The following is a 27628-nucleotide window of genomic DNA, read 5'->3' as shown; positions in this document are numbered from 1 at the left end:
CGACGCACCACCGGCGTCGATTATAAAATCGATTTAAATAAGATGAAGATTGATTAACTTCTAAATCGCGTGCGCCTCTAGTTGGTGGTTTTGCTGTTTGGTTGTTTCCTCCAGTTGCTTTCGTGTTGTTTGCCTTTAGTAGTGGCTCATTCCATGACTCCCACGCAACCCTAGGACGTCGACGTCTAGTGTCATTCCTGGGGAGGAGGGAACACCCGTTCCGGAACGCTCCAGTCCGGCGTAACAGAGATGTTTTACATATTTGCCGATTCAATCCCGCGCGACATTGAACTTGTCAGCTTCGGCAGGAAAAATGGTTCGAGACGGTTGCGTCGCCTTCGCAGTAAATGGTGTAGTGCGCGTGACCTTTCCGGCCAGCTGTCTCGGTTTGCGGTCCCGCAAATCGTTTGGGCACGATGTTTTTTTTTCGATAGACGCGCGGCTTTGCACTTCCTCAACCCCGTGGCACTTGTCAACCTTGTCCTAATGTCCCTGGAATGTTGCGACATTGTTGTGACGGTACATCATTTATCATGGGTTTTGTTTCCTTTTTTTCCTCCCTGTCAGGCTGTCGACTGAACGGACAGAAGGTGTTCGGCGAGGCGACGCTCAGCGAGGACCCGTGCGTGAAGTGTACCTGCGCCGGCCACAAACTAACCTGCACCAAGAAGTCGTGCCCGGTGCTGCAGTGCCCACTGTCGAAGCAGATCTGGACGCCGGGCGAATGCTGCCCGAAGTGTGGTGAGCGGCGCGAGGAGATCCACCGCGGGTCGCCGATGTGCATCATCGGGAAGGCGGTCCACTTCCCGGGGAAGCCGTACAACGGTGACCAGTGCTCGAACTGTACGTGCCAGAACGGGACGTCGGTGTGCGAGAAGAGCACCTGCCCGATATTGGAGTGTGCGGCGGAGGATCAGCGCCGTGAGCCGGGGGAGTGCTGTCCGTCGTGTCCCATGCCGGGCGAGTTCCGGAGCACTTGCACCGCGGCTGGAAAAGTCTATCAGGTAAGAGGTCATTTAATTTAATGTAAGTTTAATCATTGAGTGGAAAAGATATGTTCTTAAATGTTGACCAACACCATGGAGAAAACATAATACATTATTTTTAATTAGATTGAAGTAGATACATTTACAGGGTGTCCATTATAATGTCATACAAATTAAACCATTAATTATTTCATGAAACTAAGTCGAATTTTCATAATCTGTGTTTAAATGAAAGCTTTAAATGAATCAGTAATACTGTTACCAATTCATTTTAATCAGCTTTAAAAGTTTTTTGAACCCGTTTCATGCGGCAGGTTCCAACGCTTTTTTTTCTCAAATTTGAAGGATTTTAGGCATTGAACTGGTCCAAAGTGGATATTTTTTGCTTGGTTATATTTGATAGTATGTAGTATTGATTGAATTCTGGTGAACTGGGAGGCAAATCATACTTGTCTAATTTGTCCGTTGCCTAATACTCATCAGCCTAATTCGTCCGTTATCACTTAAGAATCAAATAAGTAGTGTTACAATGTGTTTAAAGAACCTATCATCCTTTTTCTAATAGTCTTCTAAGGTAAAATATTTTTCATCGGAGAAGACAAACAGTTTACCACGCCCCGGATTTTGAGGTTTTTCAACTAATACCGAGGCTATTTCAGTTTTTATTTAATACGAAAATTGATTGAAAATCATTGAACCACATGTTTTATGGCTTTTGTTAACACAAATACAATATTTTAAAAATATGTAGAACCAGCCTGGCACCCCTGCGATGCTTGGTAAAGAAGATATTGCTAAAAGTTTTAGGTTTGTACTGTTTACTTGAGAATTATGTTTTAATTAAATAGTTACAATAACGGCTTATTTAAAATGGTTAATATTTTATCGATTTACCCATGTTATATACCTTGTTGTCTTAATTAAGTGAATACGTGAACATCATTGTTTTGTTTGTGTTGGTAAAACTAAGATCCATTGTAAAATTTGGTTGATTTTATCAAAAACTAATGATCATACAAATCTTCAACATATGCAGTGCTTAATGTGATGTGTGATTTCCGATAATGAAAATCAACAAATAACATGTTTTTCGCCACACATTAAAATATTTTAAAAATATGTAGAAAAAGTATGAACTGTGGCGTGAGCACTTCGTATGATAAAATAGTGGATACCGTGTAGATTTAGTCTGTATACTATTAAAAGTTTAGTAACGTCACAGACACATTCCAAATTTAAACTGTTCTTTGTTTGTACAAGTGATTCTTAAATGCCCCTTCTCTTTCTTTATTAGAACAATGAAACCTGGAGCCTGAACGCGTGCACATCCTGCGAGTGTAGGGCGGGCGAAGTGCGCTGTGCCAACATCCAGTGTCCGAAGCAAAAGTGTGGCCCCAATGAATCGCTGAAGACCGTCGCCGGCGAGTGTTGTCCACGGTGTGTGGAAAGCCCGGGCGTCTGTACCGTGTTCGGTGATCCGCACTACAAGACGTTCGATGGCAACTTCTACAGCTTCCAGGGCTCGTGCAAGTACCAGCTGTCGGCGGACTGCGTCGGGCACACGTTCTCGATCCGCGTCACGAATGACGCCCGGCTCACGAAGTACTCCTCCTGGACAAAGACGGTCACGCTCAAGCTGGACGGCGTGAAGGTGAACCTGGGCCACCGGATGCGCGTGAAGGTGAACGGGACGCGTGTCGAGCCGCCGTACAAGCTGAACCGCACGCTCGAGATCTACCGCAGCGCGGACGACACGGAGGTGATCGTCGAGACGGCGCTGGGCGTGAAGCTAAGCTGGGACGGGCTGAACTTCATCCAGGTGCAGGTGCCGACGGCGTACAAGAGCAAGCTGTGTGGCCTCTGCGGCAACTACAACAGCGTGTTCCGGGACGACCTGTTCACGCGCGGCGGTCTCAACATGACGCACAACGTGTGGCGCTTCGCCCGCTCCTGGGCGGTCGGCGGTCCGAAGGCGTGCACGCGCCAGCGCCGCAAAGAGCTGGCGGCCCGCAACCCCCAGTGCAAGACGAAGAAGTTCTTCACCTTCTGCAAGCCGCTGCGCACGGCCGAGGTGTTCGGGCGCTGCAACTCGCTGCTCAACCCGGACAACTACTTCGAGTCGTGCAAGTTCGACATGTGCGAGTGTCCCCATCGGCAGTGCTACTGCGACAGCATGGCGGCGTACGCGCACGAGTGCATCCGGCAGGGCGTCCAGCTGCCCGACTGGCGCACGCTGACCAGTTGCGGCCGCAACGTGACGGCCGGGGCGGCCGCTGCCGCTGTTGCCATGGCGCAGGCCCAGAAGCAACTACTCGGCCAGAATGCGCTCATCGGAGCGGGCGGAAACGGTGTACGGCGGCATCCGAAGCGGATACGGCGGCCGAAACTTCTTCCACCGGCCGACGCCCAGGACCTCGCACAGCTGCAGCAGCAGCTTCCACGACAGGGCAAGCAGCAGAAGAAGCCGCAGGATCAGCATCACCCGAAGCACCACAAGTTGCTGCTGCAGCATCAGCTGCTCTACCAGCAGCAGCAGCAGCTGCTCCAGCAACAGAACGCCATCCCGAAGAGGCCCTTGGGTAGTGGTCGTCGGACACCTCCTCCTCTTCAGCGCTAAGCTCCAGCTAAGCGTGGTCATCATCCTCCCCGCCCCGTTTGTGTGTGTGTGACACTGGTTGTCGCACGACGCACCTTCAAACGATCATACTCCGGATGCAGGTGACTTAACACCGGGCACCCTACCTTGATGCCCCCTCCTCGCTTCCCCACCCTTACAAACCAACTCTCAAGCAACCCCCGCTCGAGGAACAACCGACGGATGGACGGAATTTATTTTGTACATATTAGTTACACCCGGGCAGTTAACGTAGCGCGAAAGAACGATGAATCTGACAGTGAATAATCTCAAGCGCTCGCCACCAGACGCACAACAGGACAACGGTTTTTTTTTTGCATGTTTTTAAACTTTCCTTTGCGAAACGATCGCCAGGACAAGTCCTGCCCGTTTTTTATGCTTCCTTCAGACGAACGTTTAACGAAGTACGTTTAATCTTCACGGAATCAGTATGGAAGAGAGCCATGGGTGACTGAAATGGAAAAAGTTTGTTTGTATGTATGTATGTGTGTGTGTGTATGGGTGTGTGTGTGTATGTGTGTGTGGATGTTTGTGAGTCGATTTTGCTTCTACAAACAGAATAGGAACAAAAAACGCCCGTTACTAGTTACTTTTACGAGTTAGAGTAGAGTTACGAACTGCAAGTGGCATAAAGCTTTGTTGGAAAGCGCGGGAAAGCGGAAACGAATGTACAGGAAAGCAGAAAGCAGGACACTTTTTGAACGACGGACACACTTATTTTAATTTATCTCGCTAGCCGATGTTCAACTGTGCTGGGCCTGTGTCCGGACAACTAAATCATCTGGCGATAGGGCAAGAATAATCAGCTTAGTTGTAAGTTTGTTTACGCTCAGCTAAGGACAATATGAAAAACAACGACAACAACTTGGTTAATTTGTTGAGGGATAGTTTTCCCGCAAGGTTCTTTTTAGTTTCGAGACTATGCTTAGTAATTTTATTATCCTAGTTTTAACACCTCTATCGTTAGAGTACAAGTACTGTTGTTCTAGCTGGTAGCATTAATATTATTCGTAACGACTATATACAAGAAACAAAACGCTACAATTACTACAACTAACGGATACCGAAACATGAGTGCATCTGTTAGTGACATTCATCAGTATTTATTTTCCTCTTAATCGTTTTTATTTCGCGTAGGAAGCTTAGGTGGAATGAACCGAGTGAAGCACATAACATTACACGGAAGTTAGGAAAATCTTACAGCGGCCAACATACTCTACGACCCGTGATTTGAGTGTCAGATCATTGTCTATCTAATTATAAATGTGTGGTTGGGTGAGCAGGTGGAAAAACAAACAACTCTTCGCTAGGTTGGTTGAATCTTTCCCTAGTCTCCTCCCGATTTTTTTTTATTCTCTCCATGCCATGTCACAAAAAACAGTGCGATTTTGTAATCGATAAACGGAAAGCACCACTAGAGCCGAGTGGCTTTGTTTAGTCTATATTGAACCGGAAGTTTATATTCTATCTTGCCGATTATTCGGCCATTCCGTGTATGTGTGTTTATGTAAAATTGCATGCTGTCCGGAAGTGGGGTTACGTAATCAGTTTTCTTGTGTTTGTTCATTCATTTTTTAATCGCGAGTGCGTGCGATATAAACCATGCCCTGGCTTTTTCGCCACTCCATTGTCCAGGTTGATTGGTGATTGATTGGCGGCGTTGTGCGAAATTTCTTACATACACAATGTTGTGTTTCCATGCAACCAACACGCACTAGATAAAAAAACAAATTATCAACATTCCATAAGCAAATCGGTTCGGTTATTTTTCGTTTCTGTCCTAGCTTTTTATTTGAAACATACAATTTTAACACATTTTAACCTTTTTTAATAAACATTTTTAACGAATCCCTGTTTTACACCGAAACGCAAAATACTCTCTACAGTCCAATCTTTAGTTGCAGTTTACTTGCTACAACTATTCAACTAGCCCGAGAATCCTATGTGAAAATAAAAACCGGAAGGAAGACTTGCACAGTGCATAGGAAATAAATTAGATATAGGGCAAGGGGGGAAAGCACACTTAAAACATTGTAATCTGTACCCCTCACAAATTCGGGGCCCCGTTAAAACTCTCCAGTGAAATGATTAAATATTGTACTAAGTTTAGGTTGAGAAACGAAAAAGAGAAAGAGAAAGATAGTGAGAGAGAGAGAGAGAGAGAGAGAGAGAGAGAGAGAGAGAGAGAGAGAGAGAAATAGTGAGATGAGTAATTAAGGGAATAAACAAGAAAGTACATCGTGGGTACGATTTACTTATGCGGATGGCTAGAATTCGTTATGTAGGAGCGCAATGTGATCTCGTGAGTGAATTAGATAATTGAATTTGATTAAAATGAGCGCAAATGGATGGAAGCGATGGATAGAAAAAAAAAAACTATTCAACAATAGAAAAAGGAAAATACATCTTTTTTACATCGAACACCCGTGTATGTAATTGCTTTTGAAGCTTCTCTAAACCGGATTTCTTAAGTAGACGATCAATTTAAAATGAACATCCCAAGCAACACAATCGAATAGGGAAGCATTAAATTCCGTCATAATAAATCGTTAGGAAACAACACGTTAGCTACGAGTTTGAGATAGAGCGAAATGGTTCAGGTAAACTAAAAACATAAAAATACAGACAAACCCACAAACGGCATCAGCGCACAAAACTAACATGTTCCAACTCCCGTGAATTCATGCAATGAATGCTAATGGTTAGAAAAGGGTTTTTAAATCGACGGGAGATTGTTTTAAAGTATCTCTAATGGTTCCTACACACGGACACTTGCTTACGTGTAAACTTAAATGCATAACTACTTACATTAAAAAAAAAAAACGTTGAAGAAAAGATAGTGAAACAAGCATACACCTAGACACTTTTAAACACACAACGGTTCGAAATTGCTGCCGAACAAACGAGAAGCAGTTCGGAGCGCAGGTGACGTAGTGCAGGAAAATTTTATTTATTGTCAAGCAAGGAGTACGAAGAATAATTTAACGAAAGCAATCGGCAACAAACATTCTGTCCTTTATTGTTGTGTACGGTAGGACACCAGATGAAACACACTGTAGGAACATGTTGCCAACAACGCACATCTTCTGCCACTGTCTGAAGTGAATACCATATGCTCGTTAGAAAATCGATAAATGTTATGCTTGGGCAGCAAAACAAAAGTCCCATTGCTTCAAGCGTGAATCGGTTAATTGTCTAAAGAATAAATAAAAAATAACAGAGTTCAACATGTACACAACCAAGAACAGGTGGAACTGGACGCGAATATTGAATGGAAATGACCAACCATAATAAAAGAAATGTATGTAAAAACTGAAAAATTGCCTTTATTTGGGGAATTCGATTCGATTTGTGTTTTCCTTTTACCCCCAGAGCATAGTACATCGAATCATTTTCCTGTGCTATAAATCGGACAGAGTCATAGGAAAACATTTATGTTAACATTTATATTAAACATTTATGTTTCATCTTTGACACAAAATTTGCAAAATGCTCGAAATTCGTCTTGATTTCATTTAAACATTTACAAATTTTAATTCCGCAAGCATTTTAGAACTGTTCAACGGACACATTAAACGGAGGCCTGTGATTGGTCGCCCCCAACCGGTCAAAACCGGTTCTTCAAGGTCATAAATCCCAGCGAACCGGTTATGCCGTAAATAGTCCTGGCGCCATCTGGTGGCCTCACTAGCGTCATCTGGTGAGCGCAGCTACGAACTACTCATAGAGTTATGTGTTATCCCCGCGGTACAAAATGAGTGCTTGCACACAATTTCCACCCGTTTCACTGACTGTTTTACCCACCCTACCCTACAAACTGCTGCTTGCACACAACCGCTAGCTACTCTTCACCCACCGCCTTCCTCCCCGCGGTACAAAATGAGTGCTTGCACACAATTTCCACCCGTTTCACTGACTGTTTTACCCACCCTACCCTACAAACTGCTGCTTGCACACAACCGCTAGCTACTCTTCACCCACCGCCTTCCTGCTTCACCCCCTATGGGGTCCATGGTTCAAATATCTCTCACTCTCCTCGAAACCTAACTACATTTGCCACAGTAGGAAGGTTTGATTTACATCTGGTCAAAGTTTTATGCCGGATGTTTGTTGACAATGTTACTGCCGATTTTTAGTGCGATTGATTAATATATACAATCGAACGCACTTAAAAATAAATAGTATCCAATTAAAAATATTTTTTTATCTTTTATTTCTTCTCACACACGTTTTTTGCTCATCAATTGGATTTATTTTTGACCATCGTATTTTTCCATAGTAGCCGACGGCATTCCTGCTGTCAAACGACAAATCGATGTAGTGATGGGATAGCTCCAGAAAAGAATGGCATCTTCGCATACGATCCAGCAAAGGAGCGAGTCCCTTCATAGATAAAAAACAATATGGTATTGTAACATCTTAATCTTTATTCATTTATTAATTATTGTATGCTGCTGATAAAATCACGGACAAACCGAATGATAGAATTATATTCGCTGCTGGATCAAATACGGCTTTTTATAGTTGATTCGTACTTCGGAAAGATAACTTGATTGCTCAGGCAAGTACGCAGTAAGGCCTGAAATTGGCAAGTGATTACTACTAGTCTACCTGTCCCGTGTGAGCAAGGAGCTGGTAATTAGGTGGCTGTATTATTTCACAACTTATATAATTACAAGCTTTCAAACAATTTGTTACCGGTAAACGATTGCTCCGGAGAGAACAGCTTTCGTCAAATAGTCTGCATGCCAGTCTCTTGCCACTTACTAACGAGTGGGTCAATCTTTATGCACAATGAATCTTCATAATGCAATATGAGAAGCCGATAAAACTAAATTTAGGGTCGGAATGAAAAATTCTCTACAGGGAGCAAATGAATTCATACGATCCAGATCCGACGTTCCAACTCTAGTTCAGTGTCAATAGCTGCTAGCAGCAAATGGCGTGCGTCGACTCGAGTGCAGTAAAAATAAAAGTGCGTTAAATTGATGTGTTTTCAATCTTACCAAGCTCATTAAATGGATAAGATTGATTAATAAAGTGTTTATTATCATTTAAACAAACAAAGCAGATGAAAATCGGTCGTGCTTCAGTGTTAATAACGCTCTTCCGCTTGTTGCTGCTGGCGTCCGTCCATCTTAAATTCATCGATGGAAAGAAGATAAGTATTCCTTGATTATGTTGTGCATAATTGTGCATAGCAAGTGATATAGTCTTTCTTCTTTTGCAGGTTTCACCGGAAGTTGATCTGGGAGGTGTGCTTGTGAAGTGTAAAAAGAGTACATAAATAAAAGAGTAACATTGGTAAATGGTAAATTTCAAAATAGTTTTTGTTTACCTTTTTGGATGACATTTCCCTCGTGGGCATTGGGAGACCCGGAGGGTATGGGGAAAAATGTGGGAAGGGAGAAACGAGGAGGGGTAACCCATAACAGGAGGAGAGTGAGTTCCTTCCTCTCATTTTTCGAATTACTGAACGCCATTTATCAAAAAGACTCCTATTGCTTGGCGTTCAGTAATTCAAGTGTATGGCGTTCAGTAATTCTAATGTATGGCGTTCAGTGATTGCATGCAAGTTTTTGTACACCGGGGATGTTACTTTTTGAATACTTACTTTTTGATAGTTTCTGATAAAAAAAATTCCTAATAATTTTTCCTTTGCGCATAAATGATTGGAAACAGTTTCACCATCTCCTTAGCAGCGTTGCTAACGCGGGTAAAAAATGGCGCACTTGTGAGATGGAATTTTTCATTTAATTAAATTTACATTCAATAACTAAAAACCAATAACATGTTTTGATGCGGATGTATTGTACAAACATAAACAAATATTTAACTCCATATTTTAGGCTGAAATTATTTGGATATAGTCTAATATCGAAGAAAATATTAGAAAGTGCGCCAAGTTTGGACCCGCGCCAAGTATGGTGCTTCTACGGTACCGTAGATGTACCATATTTGGCGCAGTTAAGGAAATTCTGCATAAAAAGTTTAGTAACAAAATCAATGTTCGGTCAAATCATACCATTTTTTGCACAGTGCTAGCCTAACTACCATAGAATATAAGAAAAATAAGTGAGAAACTCTTATATTGTTATTTCTTCAAGTTTCAGAAACTCTTTGTGTGAGCCAAATTTGGCGCAAAATTGTTCACTTCAAAATTAGCATAATAATCTCAAAAAGCGCCAAATCTAACCACGATTCATTGAAAATACTTACTTTTTGATAGTTTCTGATAAATAAAATCCCTAATAATTTTTCCTTTGCGTATAAATTATTGGAAACAGTTGAACCCACTCCTTAGCAGCGTTGCTAACGCGGGTAAAAAATGGCGCACTTGTGAGATGGAATTGTTCATTTAATTAAATTTACATTCAATAACTAAAAACCAATAACATGTTTTGATGCGGATGTATTGTACAAACATAAACAAATATTTAACTCCATATTTTAGGCTGAAATTATTTGGATATAGTCTTATATCGAAGACAATATTAGAAAGTGCGCCAAGTTTGGACCCGCGCCAAGTATGGTGCTTCTACGGTACACTACCAAGTAATTTTGTACCATATTCCGCTACAACTTTAATATTATCGATGGGTGATAAGACAAAAAAATGAAGAAAAACCCCATTGGAATAACATTTCTTTTGCTCATTTTATTTTCTGTTGCTGATGGAGTCATTTCACTTCGCTTCTTATTTTTTTTTATTTTGGTTTTTGTTCGTAATATAATTGTAGATCTCTTTACATAACTATGAAGACGAGATATGATATGTATGCGTTCAGTTTCTTATGATCGTTTCCTTTTTATCATTAGTAGAGATTCGAAATTGGGATATGCTTCATGTTTCTGTTTTTGATGCTCTGCCTACGTTCTAACGGGTGAACGGATGTGATGAGCGACTGAATGGAGACTCGCGTAAACATGGTGTGCGCATTCCTTTTTACACTTCACATGTATTCGTTTTCATTTTTAATAGCTTAAATTTACACCGTCCGAACAGTAGAGTTGATGAAATGGAGCCGTGAATAGTAGTTAGATATTAGTTTTCTCGCGAATCTTTCCGCCGGTTCGCCAACCACGTGCATAAAATTTAACCATAAATTAAACATTAACTTTTCAAACTTCATACATCGAGACGGAACAGTGCAATCGGCCAAAACCGGTTTCCTTGAAAGTTATGTTTACAAGTTGTACAATTTTCTTGTGCGAGAGCTTTGTAAAACATACAGACAAATTTTGATAGTCGCTTCAAATATGACCCTTGGAAATCATTTATATTTCAATTTCAAATTTCATTTTCGTTTTAATTTCGTATTGCAAACAATTCAATTTGACAACAAACCAGTTTTGTTTAATTTTAGGTAAATGTTGAAAGCAACAGAGTGAAGTGAAACATTCGGTATGCTTTTGACAAATAGGACAGCGTTAGTCATTTATGAACTGTTCTTGAGTGATTTGATTCTCATCGTTCGCGTGACGTTGCCCAGCCTGGTACCTTTCAGTGGCAGAATGATTTAAGTGTGGTAATGATTTATATTTCTAGCAAATACCATCAATACGGTGGTGATTGTAACAAGTGTAAAGAAGAGAAAGTAAAATGTATCCCACAAAAGCGCACATGGTTTGACTCGGTGACTCTTTTACGGTTTCTGCTGAGAAAAGAAATTCCCTAATTTACATAGAACGTAGATGTTTCCGATCAAATATTCACAACATAAAATATAAAATTTTGCATTGAGACTGCATTGAGAAAGAAAAACAGTAAGTACCTGGTTTGAAAATCTAGATATTTTTCATGACTGTACCCTATTTTTGTTATTTTTTTTATCAACATGGTCCAATTAAAACTTGTGCTAAAATTGCTTTTCTTTTACATTGGTTTATTCTAATTCGAAATATTTATTGCTGAACTGAAACACAACGGTTGCGTTTACACGTTTTCATACTTTCCACTATCTTCTTCTGTGTAACATTGCCAATGTATTTGTTATTGTATAATTAAGTGTTTTACTTGCCTGCTTGTTCGCTTTTGGTTCAATGCTCCTTTGTTTTCTTTTTCTGCTTTGTTCCTAAATTATATCTGCTTTTTAGCTGCTTCTAAATAAGTTTTCTCCTGTTTGGCCCTACGATATTCAATATGAATATGAATCAATCACAAAATGTACAAAATACCGTCTGCACCGACCCGCAAGAAACTGGTAATTGTACCACTCTACCAACCCTTTCCATTCCATGTGCTTCAAACCTGCTCCTTGTCGGGTTTTCCCACTATTTCATACAGCTGTTCCGTTTCTGCTCATTTTTTCTCACACAATGCTTATCAATTCGCTAATAAAATATGCCAACGCCTTCAAACTTCAACCCAACAGAATGCAAACAGAACAATCCCATTTTGTTTTCACCAAACGCTAGCTATGAATCTATTGCGATCAAATTTGCCTCTTTTTACACCACACAAACGATACAAATCTAACATTCGATCGATTCCTTCCAAAGTGTATCTGAACTTCCGTCCTCGGCAGCTTCCTCGATTTCTTCCATTGGAAATTTAATTTTGATAATACTATAAATATTTCGCTTCCTTACCATCTAAACTTGTCTCATACATGATTTTCCCTTGCTGTTTTATTTTTAGTTTCTAATTAGCATGATAATATCGATTTTACGATGTTCAATTTCATTTATAATCGACTCGAGAGGCTTCCCCATTCTCGTTATATACAATTTGCTTCACGAATTTCTTTTGCTACTCGTGGCGTTTTTTTCATCTCTGGGGCTATGGACCATTTTAGGTATAATTAATTCACTGTAAGCGTTGCTTTTGATATGTTGCTTGATTTAGCATTAACTTCGCATCATGATATGTTTCCGTTTCATGTTTATTTGTTTCTCGGCCTCTGGCTCAGTTTCGGTCGAACCGATGAATACATGTTTGTGCTTCTTCCACATTTTTACTCCCGTAGACCTTTCGATATGTTTTCTGTTTCTTTACCATCAGTCCAACCGTTTCCATTTCCTTTCATGTTGCATATATGATATGTTTGGAGTTGTTGTTGTTTTCTTTCTTTTTGTATATGTTTCTTTTTTCATCCCATTTTTCGCAACCACCCGTTGTGGAGCGTATGTTCTTCATTTGCGATAAAAGCGATTTGTTATTCTATAGTTTTACCTTATTTTAGAGAATCGTTTTTTTTTCGGGAGGGACTTTTCGCAGGCACGTACCACACACGGGGATTCTGTGTTATGCCATCGATTAAGGTACCTATTGTTTGTTTCCGCTCTACGATGCAAAGATTACGAATGATTTGAGAAACACGTTGGAAATACACTGATTACGACATCCAAAAATAGCAACTATCTTTCCTGTCCCATTTCGTTAATTATACACTCACACACACAAACACACACACACACTTAAACACACTTTTCTGATTTTTTTCACCTCTTCTCCGTGTCTTCTCTTGTGTTTCAGTTTTGTAACAGTTGATTTTGTTTCGCTAAGCACAGCATGCAGGGAAAATTAGTTTGGCAAATAGAGATTGTACGACGATACAGAACCATCCGGAGCGGTAAATTAATGAAAAACGATTACGGTAACGTTAGCCGCAACCGTGCCGCCATAAACTGATTATCCTTCGGAGCTGCACGTTTTGATTGTTACAACTTCACAGCAAATGAAGCTCTGCTAGCAACAGGTGATTATCAATAAACGTAAACCAACGATTAGCTACAGTTAAATAGAGACATCTTTTTAGCTTTGTACTGCAATTTATAGATTTGGTAAATTAAATATGAGACCCTACAATTGGCAAGTTTGTAATGCTAACAAGCACGATTTACACAGGATTCTTTTGGGTGAAACTTTCCATTGCAATGAGTACATTTTTCTTTACCTAAGTAACCTGCGCTCTGTTTTTCTTTTTTTGTTTTTTTTTAGGAACTCTTGATAATCCATGCATTTGCTTACGAAGAACTCGTCACGTTGCCGATCAGCATCGGGATAGAATTGTTCATGGGACACACCAATCTTTTTTCAGAGATTACAACTAAGGACTACTAACAGCACTGCATAATTGTGGCATTGTCATCGGGGAGTTCGCTGGATGGCGTTTGAATGTAAATAATGATTCTACAATGGTCTGTCATTTTCAACCACCCAGTCTGCTTGGACTTCCACAATTACAATCAATTTGAGAGTCCCAGCTGGCTAAAACGTTGCCAACGGATAAACCGAATAATGGTGGACATTTTGTCCATCCGCTTGTCAGTGATGATAGATGGCAACAACAAAAATGAACGTGAACATTTCTCAAATTCTTCGTAAGTCTAACGGAAACACTTAATAAAACTTACATTTCAATTCTCGCTCCAATATAGAAAGCTTTGCATAACTATAGGAATAAATATATAAACAAATCTCTTTCAAATAGAACGTACTTAGCGCTACTTTTCTACTCTTCAGCGAAACGAACGTAAGATGTCCGAAGGACACCATATTGGAGTTATGCTCTCTTAAAGGTTTTCCATGGCCGCCTCCGCACTTACTGTAAACCTTTTTCCCGTAATCAACACTAACACGCACACACATACACATACGTACACAAACGACATCCTATTCCATTATGGTTGGTTGGTTTCGCTGACCTGTAACTGTAAAGCATATTAACACTAAAGGTTTTATGTTTTCAACCCGTTCGATTTCTACGATCAAAATGTATTGCTCACTTTTGTTCGCCTTTCCGCTGTGTCTGTTTATCCTGTTGGGAGTTGGGTGGTTTGCCTTTTTCAAAGACTCTTGTTCCTTCCTTCGCTCTTAATCTAGGTGGTAACAAATGTTTGTAACACTATGCGCTAGCCGGTTGATGTTCTTGTTCTCTTATTTGTAATCATTCATTTTCTTTCGTTTTAAAGCACGCATGCGGTTGAACTCTTTTCTCGAATGGACTGTACGATGAGATGGAGCTTCCCGACGAATGGGACACAGACCATGCAATTGAAATGAACCGTCTGGAGAATGTTAAAATAAATGTAAAGGTATGGGCTTGACTCTTGGCACACCATTCAAACGCATGAAGGAAATCCTTACATCAAATGCAAAACAAATTTGTGTGAAGTTGGACTTTTTAAAATTTATGATCAGCTTTTTTCTTTCTTGTCCTTCTTTCCTACGAACTGAAGCAGTAGAGTGACAACGTACGGAAAGATAAAAATTGGTTGCTTGCCAGGGAGAAGAGCGTGTAAATCGTTGACTTCAAAGCCTTCTTCCGGAAGCTTTCAAGCGTACCTGATGTCCCAACGTTGGGCGTCTTAAAGATGCCGAATCAAATGAAAAAACAAACCAAACGGTGTTACTTTCCACGCGAGTACATTTAACATTTTCCTTTTCAAGTAGCTCGTTGCAACATTAATGTGGTAATTTTTATTTGTATTATCTCCCTCTATCACTATCTCACTCTCTTTCTCTCTCTCTCTAAGGTTTGACCGCTTGAAAGCCTAACATCGTTTTAAGATTCTCCCAGCGTGTTGATCTTTTCTGTTTTGTTGATTTGGTTGATTTCGTTACATTAATTTGCGAGCGTAAGCTCAAGCGAACCGAAGGAAAACATTACGACCTTTCCTTCCACCATCGGATGGCGTATCAAATTTCGTCACCATCAACATCAAAAAGGTAGAAAAAATTCCCTCAAGATTGTTTCGTCTTTTCCCTCAAAGAAGTGAAAGGAAAATTGCAGCCGGTGACGGTGAAAGCCTACGAAAGTAGATAAGACCAGAGCGAGCCAAACGTCCCCAGGATTCAAAGGATCGTAAATGAGGCCTACAAATGTGGGGAATTAAAAAAAGGGGCTTCGATCGGATTAAAGGACGGGGTGCCATTAAAGGGTCAATATCACACGGGTGGTTTTATTTTTTTACGACCTAAGCTTAACCGAATTGGGTCGAACGGTACTGCGAATGACAGGAAAGAAAAGCGCTTCCCCCGGGGAACCTCGTCGAATAGACATCGAAAGACATTTTGTCCAGGATTAACCAGAGGGAGCGATACATTCGAAAGAAGAATTCCCTTGCGGAGTTTTGTTTTCCTGCAGGTTGGCAAATGCGATGCTTCGGCGCGTTTCCCAGAAGGAAAACAACCAAATTGAAGCTGATTGTGGTGAAATCACATTTTCCTACGCGACGCAATACAATCTAAGGCAAGCCCTTCACACGCCTTTGCCACTTTTTCCGGGCAGCTGTTAATCTCCCCAGTTGGAAAAGCGTTACAACCGACTAGTTTTTCTTTCGCCAACACTGGGCGGCACTGGGTTGTGCAAAATTCGACGAACATTACACCAGCTTTCTTCATCGAAAGTAAAACAGTTTCTTCCAGTGAAACGAATTCTGTTTTTTCTCGGGAAAATCAAAGGCAACTTGGCTTTGTGCACTCGGGGTGCCGGGCGACTGAATGCGTCGGAAAACGATTCCCAGGTGCTGATGATCCGATTTTCGGGAACTTTTCCAAAGACTTTCCAAGTGCGAAACAAGGTAACGGAGATTGTTTGTGCGGGGTAAGTTTCTGCACAAATGTTCGGAAACAGAATGAAGAAAACACTCCCACGAGAACTGGCGCGAAATAAAAGTGTGAAAACCCCTCCCCCCAGCCGCAAGACGGGACAGGGCGATGCGTTTTCGGAAACGGAACCAGCGCGATTCTGCAAACATTGTTAGAGATAAATTTTTATTGCTTTCCCGCTCGGCAGCTTCTCCTACACGGGCAGGTGTACAATAGTTGGGCGTTTTCTTATTCAGTTTCGAAGGGAAAAATCCACCAATCTGCCCATAAACGTTTTCAAACACGAGGGCGTGTGTATTAAAGTTAGTTTCCCCCACTACTCAGGAAGGTGAATAAAATGAAAATTCAATTCTATTGATTGTGTGTCCGGAGCAGAGAGAGGGAGAGAAACGAAAGTTCCCCGGCACATTTTCACTTTCACACATTTTCCAACACACAATACGGTTTTGCCGAACTGAAACGAAACAATAACACGCACCAGGAAGGCACTCCAAATTGCTGGAAGGTTTCGCCATGTTGTTAGCTTAGGATGCAGCTAAAGGACCAAATTCGTTCTAAAATTATACGCTACTCGCCCTCGAGTCACCCCAATGCCGTGCGCTTATTGCGATGACGAATGTTGGGCAACCGGTTGGGAAAGTTTAGTTTTATCGACGATGTTTCCTTCCATTCGCTTTAAATGCTAGAGATCGAAAGGTTTTTCTTCGAGTTCCCCGCTTCTACGATGGATGTGGTGAAGTCAAAAACGCCAGTGTATGAATCGTCGCACCGGAAAACCGAAATGGGGATACAAACACAATGAAAAAAAAATAGAGGTGGGAGGAAAAACAAAACTCGAAACCATTTGTTCGACTTTTTTACGATCATCCCGAATATCGTAATCAGGGGGGAGGGGGACTAAACTAGTTCCTGGCTAACTTCCGTTCCATCGGTTTTGGCCTGCGCTGGTGGAACGTGATCAGAAACTTGCGGGCCCCTTTGTCCCACTCTACCACCATCCCGCGCAGGAAGTATCGTCCCGTTCGGCACCATTTTACGAGCTTTAGACACCCGAACGTGTTTTCCACCGGAAGCGAGTTTTGGAACCGGTTTTCAAAAACACAAACGATCGTCGAAGGCCCCGTTCACAAAACGAGGGGCCCGCTAGTTTCAATCAGCGCCCAATTTTCACTGGCTGGTGGAAAACGAAACAAGAATGAAACCGGAAAAGAAACAAAATGGGGGGCGGTCGGAAAAAAACCGGGAATTCACCATCGAGCGGATCGCACACGATTGCCTTTGCACATGAGGAGAGCAAAACCGAACACAACATAAGTAGCAGGAAAAGATCCTTCGGCTACTACGCAAGGAAGCACTCGGACGGTGCCCGGGAAAAACAAGAAAACTATCATCACCCAGTTCCGTTAGTGTGCAACACCACCAACACCAACGCCACCCCTGCCCGGTTCTGTTTTGCACTGTTTTATTTGCTAGACTTCCCATTATTTCTGTAGCGAGCTCCGATGAATTTTCCGATCGTTTGTGTTCGCTTTCGTTTATGTTTATGTTTCAACCCGACGCTGGCAGGAACCCAAACGTGGGTTGAGGGAGGGGGGGATAACATATTTTCTCCGCGCCCACACTTTCCCATCTCCCCGCTAAAGGAGCCTTCCTCTTTTAGGCCCTTTTCCGACCAGAAGCAACAGTAACGGTTCAACTCTCGGACGATCGGAATCTTGTTTTGACGTCGTTGCCATTGTTTGCCGATGGGTTTTGTTGTTTTTTTTTGCTTCGTCTTCGTCTTCATGGGAGCAAAATTGAGTGGTGGGGTAGGGGATGGGTCCCTACCGGGCACCGCGGAGGAGGCTATAAATTATTTACGATACTGTCGGCAGTCGAAATATGTGCAAAGTTTCCGCATTTCCCGGGCAAACTTTATCCGAAACCCCTTTTGCCACTGCCCAGTGCGCCCGACGAGGGGGTGAATCTGATGCGTGCAGGCAGGGGGTGGCTTCGGGAAGGGGGAGGGTTTCGTTTTGTCTGCCAATGGTGCCAGTGTGTGCGGGTTTGTGTTTTTGTTGTTTATTGTGTATCTCAAGGTATCGAGAATTATTGTGCCACTGGAGCTTAATCGTTCCCATTTTCTGGTCGTTTTGTTTTCGAATACAAAACCTCAGCTTATATTGCGAACTCTGAGGAGGACGGGCAAGGACACAATGTTAGGCGAAAACCAGCGAATAACGATCCGTTGGTTGGGACATGAATTCGCTACCAGAAAAGAAAGGTCCAACCCTTCGCTAAGAGCTGTTGGAATAGATTGGGAAATTTAATTTTGAGAAGCTTTCGGTAGAAATCTGAACGCAGGAAAGTGTGGACGAAATGGATTAACACAACAGAGAAAGGGAAAAACTAAGAACCGTGAACTATGGAACTGGCTATGCAATATCTTTTGCTGGCGATTATTTCGTGCCGAAAATATTTTTTCTACTAACATTTTCCATTCAAAGAGAGTTGGCAAAAATAGTCCCAATTCGCTATAATCGTCTTTAGCTTCAAATTATTCTATAAACACCAAATTTAATTTCTAGCTCATTCACTGCTCCTTGCTTGTATTTCACTGAAATTACGCTTCACGTTGTTTACCGTTGGATTGACACTCTAAATGTTCAAATTAATGCTAACCCCGATTAAAGCTTGCGCCGAATCAATTATTATAATGATTCTTATAATATCTATCACGCTTTTTTGCCACCTACCCGGAGCCTCCAGTTTTAACAAATACTAAGTATGCTCGCATCGGATACCCGACTTGATCGTTTTTCTACCATCCATCCAATCAGTCCACCCTTTTTTTTACCCCCCTCCCCCTGGGTTTCCGGTAGTTCTGTTCGGCACGCTAGCGGAAGAAAAGCAGCCGGTTCATAATTTATGTCCGGTATCTTGTAGCATCCCTTCTGTTTTGGGGTTTTTCGGTAAGATTTGAGTTAATGACCGTAATAATCCCCGATTTCACCTGCGCTTCGCATCATTCTGGTGTATGTGTGTGTATGCATTGAATGAAAGAGAAGGGCGGTTTGTACAAAACAAATTATGCTCTAAGAATAGGCCAGTTCTCATGCTTTCACCGGCCCCGTCAGCATAGGTATTGAATGAAAGAGAAATTTATTTAATCTGATAGTTTTCGGACCGCGTCTTGACCGCTGTTTGGAAGAGAGTTTGTGCGTGGGAGAACAGTAATTTTGCTAACAAATATTTTTCCAATATTCTAAGGATAAATCATTTCGTCGAATGAAGATTCGTAACCGCCCTTACTGGAAATAAAATAAAGTTTGCGGTTCGACGGAAGTCTTTCGACAGTTTAGTTTAACTGTTTCATCTTTTAAAAAGAAAAAAGGCAGCCGTTGATGTTACATACCATGTTTTACTTCTTTTGCCAAACAAACTATGTAACCTCGGAGAGGAACCAATACCATATACACGCTACCGGGTAGGGGCAAGTCAACCGGCAAGGACAACTTATTCGCTTCGGTCCTGTTTTTGATGTCAGTTCAAATAGCTCTCCGATAATTGGAAAGCATCCTCCGGCCCGGAAATTACTCCCCATCGGTTGCCAATGCACCCGATACCCGGCCCCACATACCGCCCCGTTGCGCCCCCAAACAAACGCTGAGCTCGTGTGGGAAGTCGACGACAACGACGACGACGACGACGTCAATCTCGGGCGTGCCTTGGAAGTCTCGATCCTTCCCAGCAAAAGTTGCTGGTACCCGACAAACATGAACTGAAGCATGCAAATATTGACAGCGCTGCCTCGTCTCTCGACTTCGTCCCAGAGCTTCCAGAGCACTCTCGTTGAAAGTGTCAGGCTAAGCAACTTGTTTAATCAAAATAAAATAAAGCGAAACAAACTAAATTCGATTCCAACTAAAGTGGGCTCGGAAGCCGGCGCTCGAACTAGGCATGATAAATAGCTGGCATCTGGACCAGATCGATTAAGGAAAGCTCTCTATCAAATCCAACCGAAAGCTCATTAGTATGTATCTGTTCTAGTTTACTAAACGCATCTCCCGGTAAGAACCATTTCCCACTTTCTCCCGACAACGGGAAGCGCCACATTTCGGCCATTCCGATTGTGATCTCGTTAAAAATGAGCTCGCATTGTTCCGCATAATAACAATTCGATAGAACTGAGGACACCACCCTTCCCTTTCTCCCCCTCGCTAGCCTAATCCTCTCCCTCGTGGGCGGTGGGTAAGGATAAGGCGTTTACAAATGTTGCTGTTGCTCTCCGCTTGCTTTGTTTTTTGCGTGCTGAGGCTTCCCATGGCGCGCTTTCGCTCCAGCGTTTCGCGATAAAAAGTAATTGAATGTTTGGAAACGTTTGGAAAAACACGCTCCGACGCCAACACCACCACCACCACCACCGATGAGCGTGCCGTTTTCCCCATCGGGCCGTGAGCCTAGATTTTTCATCAGCATTCTCTCCGTTGGATAAATATTTTCCTTATCGTGCCGCGTGCTTTCGCCGGCGGTTTGTTTTTCGATTTTTGCGTGCAGCGTGTGCCACCGATTTAGGCGATCTTGTTTGCTTTGCTGCTTGCGCACCAAATGGAGTGCAAGAGAGCGGAAGAACCGCAAAAGCAGCTACGAAGCGCTACCGGGAATCTCCAGCTCCTTTGCAGCTGTTTGCGTCTGGGAAAGATGTTGAAAATACTTTATTTTCATATCAGCCGGGAAAACATTGATATTTGAGCGAGAAACCAACAAACGCAGAGCAAACCGTTGTTGGAAGTACTATAAATTCTCCGAAAAGGGGGGAACCCGTGACTGCCATTGGTCTGCTGGTAGGGGTCCAAATAAACCACAATCAATCTGCTCGGACCGTGTTTATCTTTCAACGGAAGAACTTTCTCTTCGGTTCCTCATTCTCTTTACTAAGAAAATATCAAATCCAACCGTGTTTAATCAAGTGTTTAAAACCGGTTACTCTCGAAATTGGACAAAAGTAAGAAGACTTGGAGTAAAAGTCCTCAATAAATATGAAAACCATCGATGATAATAAGAACCGACACGGTGTTTAAATCTAGCACGCGATACCCACGAGCCTTTAATATGTTTCGTCAACGCAGAAATTGTTTCTCTAATCGATGTTTAATGGCGAACAGCGAGCGAACACGTTTGCCGGCTGCAATAGAAATTCAAATCGTTCATATCTAAAACACAACCACAATCGGCCAGCCCGGGCGTACCGCCCGGAAGACCATAAGCTTCCGAAAAGCCCCGGCGGTCTATACTCGAGTGGGTGAGGAAGTAATTCGCCAAAGCCGCCTCGAAGAGCCCACCTAAATCCGGGCTACATCCGAGGGGCTCAGCATGATCGCGAAGGCGAAACCAACGGGGGCAATTTATTGCACATTAGACCGCGACGAAACCCTGGCTTTCCGTGGTGTAGCGTACACTTTTACTTCTCCCCTACGGTGGTAGCGTTTTTCCGAGGTCTTAGGATTCTTTTTCGCTCACTCGTTCTTGCTACTTCTTAGTCTCTTTCACTTGTGCTGAGTCTCGATCGTGCTACGGGATATATTTGTTTCATCATTTGGAAAACCGGGAACCAGCATGTGAGTGTGTTTTCTCGCGCCCTTTATGCAACGGGTTCACAGGGTGAAACATGAAACCATCTGACCTGGAAAAGCACACGGACCTGGCCCCGGTTTTCCCCATTACCCCTACAATGCCGTGTGCATTTTATGGTGTTTTTCCCTCCCTTTTTTCAACAAATCCTGCCGAATGATGCACCGGCGAGTTCATTTACCGTACCGTGGCGGCCGCATATTGTTGGCCCTTTAGTGCACGATGGGGAGAGATGAAACAAAAACGGTGGCTTTCTATCACTAACCCGCACACCAAACACAATTATTCATCCGGCCTATTGTTTGCTCGGTGTATGGGGTTCAACCTGGAGCGCGGATGCAACAAGATAAACCCATCACAATGATACAACATCATCGCCAACATCATCATCATCATCATCGTCGTTGTCAACGACATCCACCGTACGCCATTTTGTCCCGCTAGGTCCACCGTGCGGTGGCCAGCACGAGCGGTTGATTGTAAAATTAACTCGTTTCCGTGGTTCGACCGATGACGGAAACGGTGGCCACCCGGGAAAGCGGTTAGGGAGTGAAATTTATGCCGAACTCGATATCGAAATCGAATCAACATCCTTCCAAACCTTCCCTCTCCTCCCACCTCATCGTTTCAAAGGCGTCCTCCGAGGGCTCGAGTAATGTGTTGTGGCTTGGTGAATTGTTTTGTAGTAATTATACGGATTACGCTCTCCCCCGCCCCACCCCCTCCCTCCCTTCCTCCCCAAAAGGCCCCATCGGGACCATTATTTCGTGCGGTTTGGCGTGGGCCGTTTATGTCGTCAGTTGTGGGAGTCGATTTCTTCCGCTCGGGTACCCTCTTTTTGTTGGGCATCCGTTTCACTTCGGCGTCCTCGTATCTCGTTTCATGCTATCATGTTTTGCAATCTATAATTTTCTCTTCCCTGCGTTCGAACGAGTTCGCGTTTAAACGAGTACGTGGAACGGAAAATATTATCGGCGACCGATTTACGAAACAGAGCAGATAATTCATATCGTTCGCGAGTAGGGATATTACTCAAATGGTTCGATTGGTTTCAACTAGATGAAGTTGTTTTTCCTTCCTTGCGCTCGGGAGTGTGTGTTTTGTAATATTTTTTTGTTTGCTATTGGTTGTAAATATACACTCCCCGTGACCCAGATCGCCTGATGATGGTGACGATAAGGAAAAACAACACTCATTCATTTCGACCCATCTGACATAGCATGTAAAATGTGGGAAAAATTTACCACCAAAAACCAAAACCAACGGAAAAACACTCCCATCCCATTCCAAGTGGAAATTAGATGATGTAAAAATTATTCACCATCAAATGAGAACAAATCCACCCGGATGATCGAGTGACACCAGCGAGAGGTGTGTGTGTGTGTGTGTTTCCTGGGGGCGGGGATACACATACATTCATGTGCACAAATTGTCATCAGCAACACACGCCAAAAAAAAAAAAAACAACCCCACAAAACGGATGATAAAATATTTCCAGCATTAATCTTTTGCCCACCTTATGGCGTCCTTCCTCCACTGCTGGCGAGGCAGAGTCCCCTGGTCCCTGGTCCCTGGTCTCACCTTCACAGGGTCCCACCGAACACTACCGCTACACTCACACACGCGTGAGCAATCGTTAGTACGGGGTGAGGGTTTTCTCTTTTTTAAAATTAAACCATAAATCGTTGCATGTACATTTTTTTTTGTTCTGTAGTTTCATGCTTTTCGGGCGATGACGGTATTTCATGCTGAGGGAACCGTGTCCACAAGAAGAAAAAAAAAAAACAACACGCCATGTGGGACTTTTGGTGAAGGTAAAAAGGAGAGAAAAACATAGGAAAATAAATAGTAGTGTCCCCGGGGGGAGACGCAAAGCTGGTGCACGAGAGCTTTGTTAGGTGAAATAGGATGTCCTTTTCGTACACTAGGTACTAAAACAGGATGGTATTGCTGTGTTTTGTTCATTGCAGGTTAAATACAATTTTCAATTTCCAAACTACTATCAAAATAAGCTAACAAACCTATATTTATCATACTAATTCAAATTTAAGTAAATGTTTGAACTAACAGTAATTTATTATAAAACTTAACGAAAATTTGGATGAACAACTTTTTTTTTAAATTTTATACCATTTATCAAGTTTCTAAATAATCTGAAACGTTATGTAGAAATTTGTTTGCAACCTGATACTTGTTTTGGTAAGATAGCTTCGAGGAACCCGTACTTTAATCCTTTGATGCCTTGTTGTTGCTACAAACAATATGAAAAACACAACGCGAGATAAACTTAATGCGCTTTCTCGATCATACATGAGGGAATACGATAAAAAAAATCGTACACTCACAAAAACAGCATCAGTATGTCACTCCGCCAGCGAACAATGTGACATTTATGACGCATGACGAGGCAAGTGAAAGGCTCCAGATGAGCGCTAAGCAGATTAAAGCCCTACCAGCTGTACTTTGTCAGCCCGTTGCGGATCTCTGCTGCGCCGAGGGGAAAAAAAACGCTGCAGCGAAAAACAAGGCCCCGAACAGAAGCCCTATGAAAGCGAACTCTGTAACCCACTTCCGGCGGGTGGGTCTTCCCGCACTTCCCGGGGTTGTGTCGTTCAACAAAAACGGTTTTTCCGAATGCACACAATGCGCGCCCCGAACCGCAAATCCCCTCCCCCCGAGGCAGCGGGCGAAAATCCCAAACTTTGTTATCATCTTACCGTGCCCGGCGTGGATCTTCGGGTGTCTCTCGTCAGGAAGTTGGCCCTGGCCGCGCACTATCCCGAGGGCTCGAAGGCTAACGTCCGCCAGCAACAGGAAGTTGCCGGCTGCACTACCGGCTGACGGTGGCACACAATCACGGCTTCCCTTTTGCTATCCGAGAGCATGAGGTTTTCCTTCCCGACGGATTTGCGAGTAGGTGGCAGAAAGTTATTAAGCCATGCACTTCCGTCGCTCTTACCGTAGACCCAGTGGAACCTGAGGTGCTACCAGGAATTACTTCGGCCAGCTGGTGCCAGAGTTAGATCATTAATATAACGATCTGTGTCCGAAGTTATGCTGAGACAAAACCGCTCGACCCGTGTCCGTACTGGCCGAGATTTTAATCTTTAACATGGTCGTTATGGGAACGGATTCCAGATATGAGAAGGATTACGTTCCTTCGGAATTGAAAGTGGGAACTGAAGAGACTTATTGGTTTTGTGTGCCTGTAGTCTCAAAGTCAACAGATTTGTTTGTTCAAGGCTAAACCTGTCCACAAGAGAAACGGCCATCGCCGAATGAAGTCTGTATAAATTAATCCTCTCCGTTAAAAAAATGCCGTCTCAAAGAAGAACTTCTTAAGTCCATTCGGTTTTTAAGACCGTATTCTTAAGACTCATTCTACTCGGGCGTTTGTTGCTGGAACCATCGAAACCGAATTCGAGATAAGATGAAAAAAGCACCAAGATAGGGAAAGTCGCTCAATTATTCCACATTCCTCCCCTCCACCCAGGCATTCCACTCACCGTTCCTTTCGTGCACTTTCCCGATAAGAGAAATACCCGACCGCCACGAGCACCCGGAAACGATCGATCGATGTCGTCCCGCCGAAGGACAAAGACGGAGCGGTTCGGTTTTCGATGGGCTGGAATTTGAAACTCGGATCACTACCCCTTAACCTAACCCTCCCCCCGAGCCATCGTCCGGTGCACATTATGCAAATGGTTCTAATTATTTGATTTCCAAAACAGGAAACTTTTCCCGTTACCCCGGCCTTTTGCTACGAAAAGGGGGCTATCTTCTCCGTTTTGGTTTCTTTGGAGCATTTCTCCGTCTTAGTCTCGACTCACCCCGGACGGGCGCTCTAAACGACTATGGATTGCTACTCGTTACGTGATTACGGTGTTCGAGGACGGACGGTTCTTGGGCGGAGGGGGTGGATTTTCTTAGAAAAAAACGATCGAGAACGGTTTGGGGCCCACAAGAGCGCGTCCCAGAAGGCAGTTTGAAAAATAGGCGGAAAAGCGGATGCGGTGGACCTTGAAGTTTAAAACGAAAATGTCCAGCAAACTCGCTGTTGCCAATTCCGGGCACGTTAAACGTACACCGGGACAGCCGTTATCCGTTATGAGAAACATACAAATCGCTCGCCTTCGCAGGGAACAAATCCACCATCGTGCTATCGAGTGAATTACAATTACTTAGCCCATCGGTTTGTATATTTTCGGCCGTTCAAGCCCGCAAGTTCATTTTTAATTTCGCCTCCCGCTCGGACACACCAACACGTCGAGCACGTGGCTTTTGCGTGGTGCAACAATTTTGCTCCGATTTCCAACCACTTCCCGGAAGCGACACGAAAAAGAGGTTTCAAACCTCGGGCTACGTGCTTCCACCGTCAATTCACCTCCACCGGCCCGAGGTCAACTTATCGGTGAGCGCACGCGATGCTCCATAGGTGCGTGTGTATGTGTGCAGTGTTGTGTGTTGTTTCCCGCCTGCACGATGGTTGCGATGCTTCACCCACTCGTCCTTGAATACCCATCCCATCGCACGAGGACAAACACGAATCGAAATGACCTTTTCGAGCATGTAAATTCGAACCCCGAACTCCTGCTCCAACCCCTATTGGGTTGTAATGGATTTTTCATTACCCCCTCTCATCCTCCTCGACGTCCACTGGGGCAGGGGTGGCGGCAATGACCCCACCGCATGCACGGCTTCGGTTGGACGATTATGCACGTACACTGGCCGAACCCCCAGAGCCCGAACGGCGTTGAACGGCGATGCGTTGCGAGCCGGTGGAGGATATTAGTCGCCCTCGGACCAGGCATTCCATTTCCGAACCTAATGAACTCAAGGGCCAACGTTCCTCAACGTTCGTCGCGGGGACAACAGCACGTTTTGTTTTCAGCTAATCAGTTTTCACTCCCCCCACCATCCGGCCGATCCGGGTGGTGGCCTTCCGGAGGTAGATTTTATGTTTATTTGCCCATTTCCGTCTTCGCGTCCACGTTCCGGGGCTGTTGTATGGGGGTGGCACAGGGGGGTGGGAAGAAGGAAACTACTCGTGCGCGGTGCCGTTTGCAATGACCCCGGCAATGAAGCGGCTGATCGGAGCGGAGTGATTATGTACGGGTGTGATTATCACGACCGTCGCATCAGAAGTGTACTACTATGGCCCTAATGGTGCGCCAATTCACAGACTCGCACGCTTTGCTAGTGTATGTGGGTCGTGGTGGTGGTAAATTATAAGAAAATTAAACCCCAAAACCTTTCACCGACCACTGGGTTGCTTCCTGCAATCAAGAAATGACTCGAATGAAAAATAAACATCGGTTAATGGGAGCACATTCAATTATCCCAAATTATGTACTCCATCTTTGAGTGACGTGCGAGCGCCTTACTCGATAAATTCATCAATCATCCCCGGAAGGGACGGGGGCATTACAATTGCATCGTAACGTTAAACTTTCCATTTGAGTTTCGTTTTAACATTTCTAAAAAAAAACCAGGTGGTCAAAAATTTGCTTCCGAAAAATAACCTACTCACTTCCTGGGAGAAAGAATGAAAACTTAATCCCTACCCATCGCCCCCTCCTAAGATTTCTAAGTCCTGTCACGGACGCAAATGTGTCAGCAAAACTAACAAATTGGCTTTTAGCGGTATCCGTGTTTTTTTCTTGTTGTTGCTTTATTTGTTATTCCCATGTCTTTGGAGACGAATGGAGGCGCATGGTCCTTTACGAAACGTTCGAACTTCTGACGTTCCATTAATCCGACCGATGCAAAATTGCATCATCCCCTGGCTGACAGTTGTTTTTTTTCCTTCCCCTCTCTATCGTACGAATGCAATCGCACGTG

At 43.4% G+C, this 27628-nt stretch overlaps 1 protein-coding gene across 1 annotated transcript in view; it reads left to right on the top strand.

Moving 5' to 3' along the window:
* The window catches only part of LOC131283541 (BMP-binding endothelial regulator protein), a 70932-nt gene extending 67241 nt beyond the window's left edge, over positions 1–3691 (top strand). Inside the window, exons 6-7 of the mRNA XM_058312778.1 lie at positions 568–1004; positions 2281–3691. Coding sequence (XP_058168761.1) covers positions 568–1004; positions 2281–3603 — 1760 coding nt within the window. The 3' untranslated portion in view covers positions 3604–3691. The remainder of the gene's footprint in view (positions 1–567; positions 1005–2280) is intronic.
* The last annotated feature ends 23937 nt before the right edge of the window (positions 3692–27628 follow it).

The sequence above is a fragment of the Anopheles ziemanni genome, chromosome 2 (assembly GCF_943734765.1).
Source record: "Anopheles ziemanni chromosome 2, idAnoZiCoDA_A2_x.2, whole genome shotgun sequence".
Taxonomy (NCBI): Eukaryota; Metazoa; Arthropoda; class Insecta; order Diptera; family Culicidae; genus Anopheles; species Anopheles ziemanni.
The sequence above is the reverse complement of the archived record's forward strand: the minus strand, read 5'-3'. Positions and strand labels throughout refer to the sequence as shown.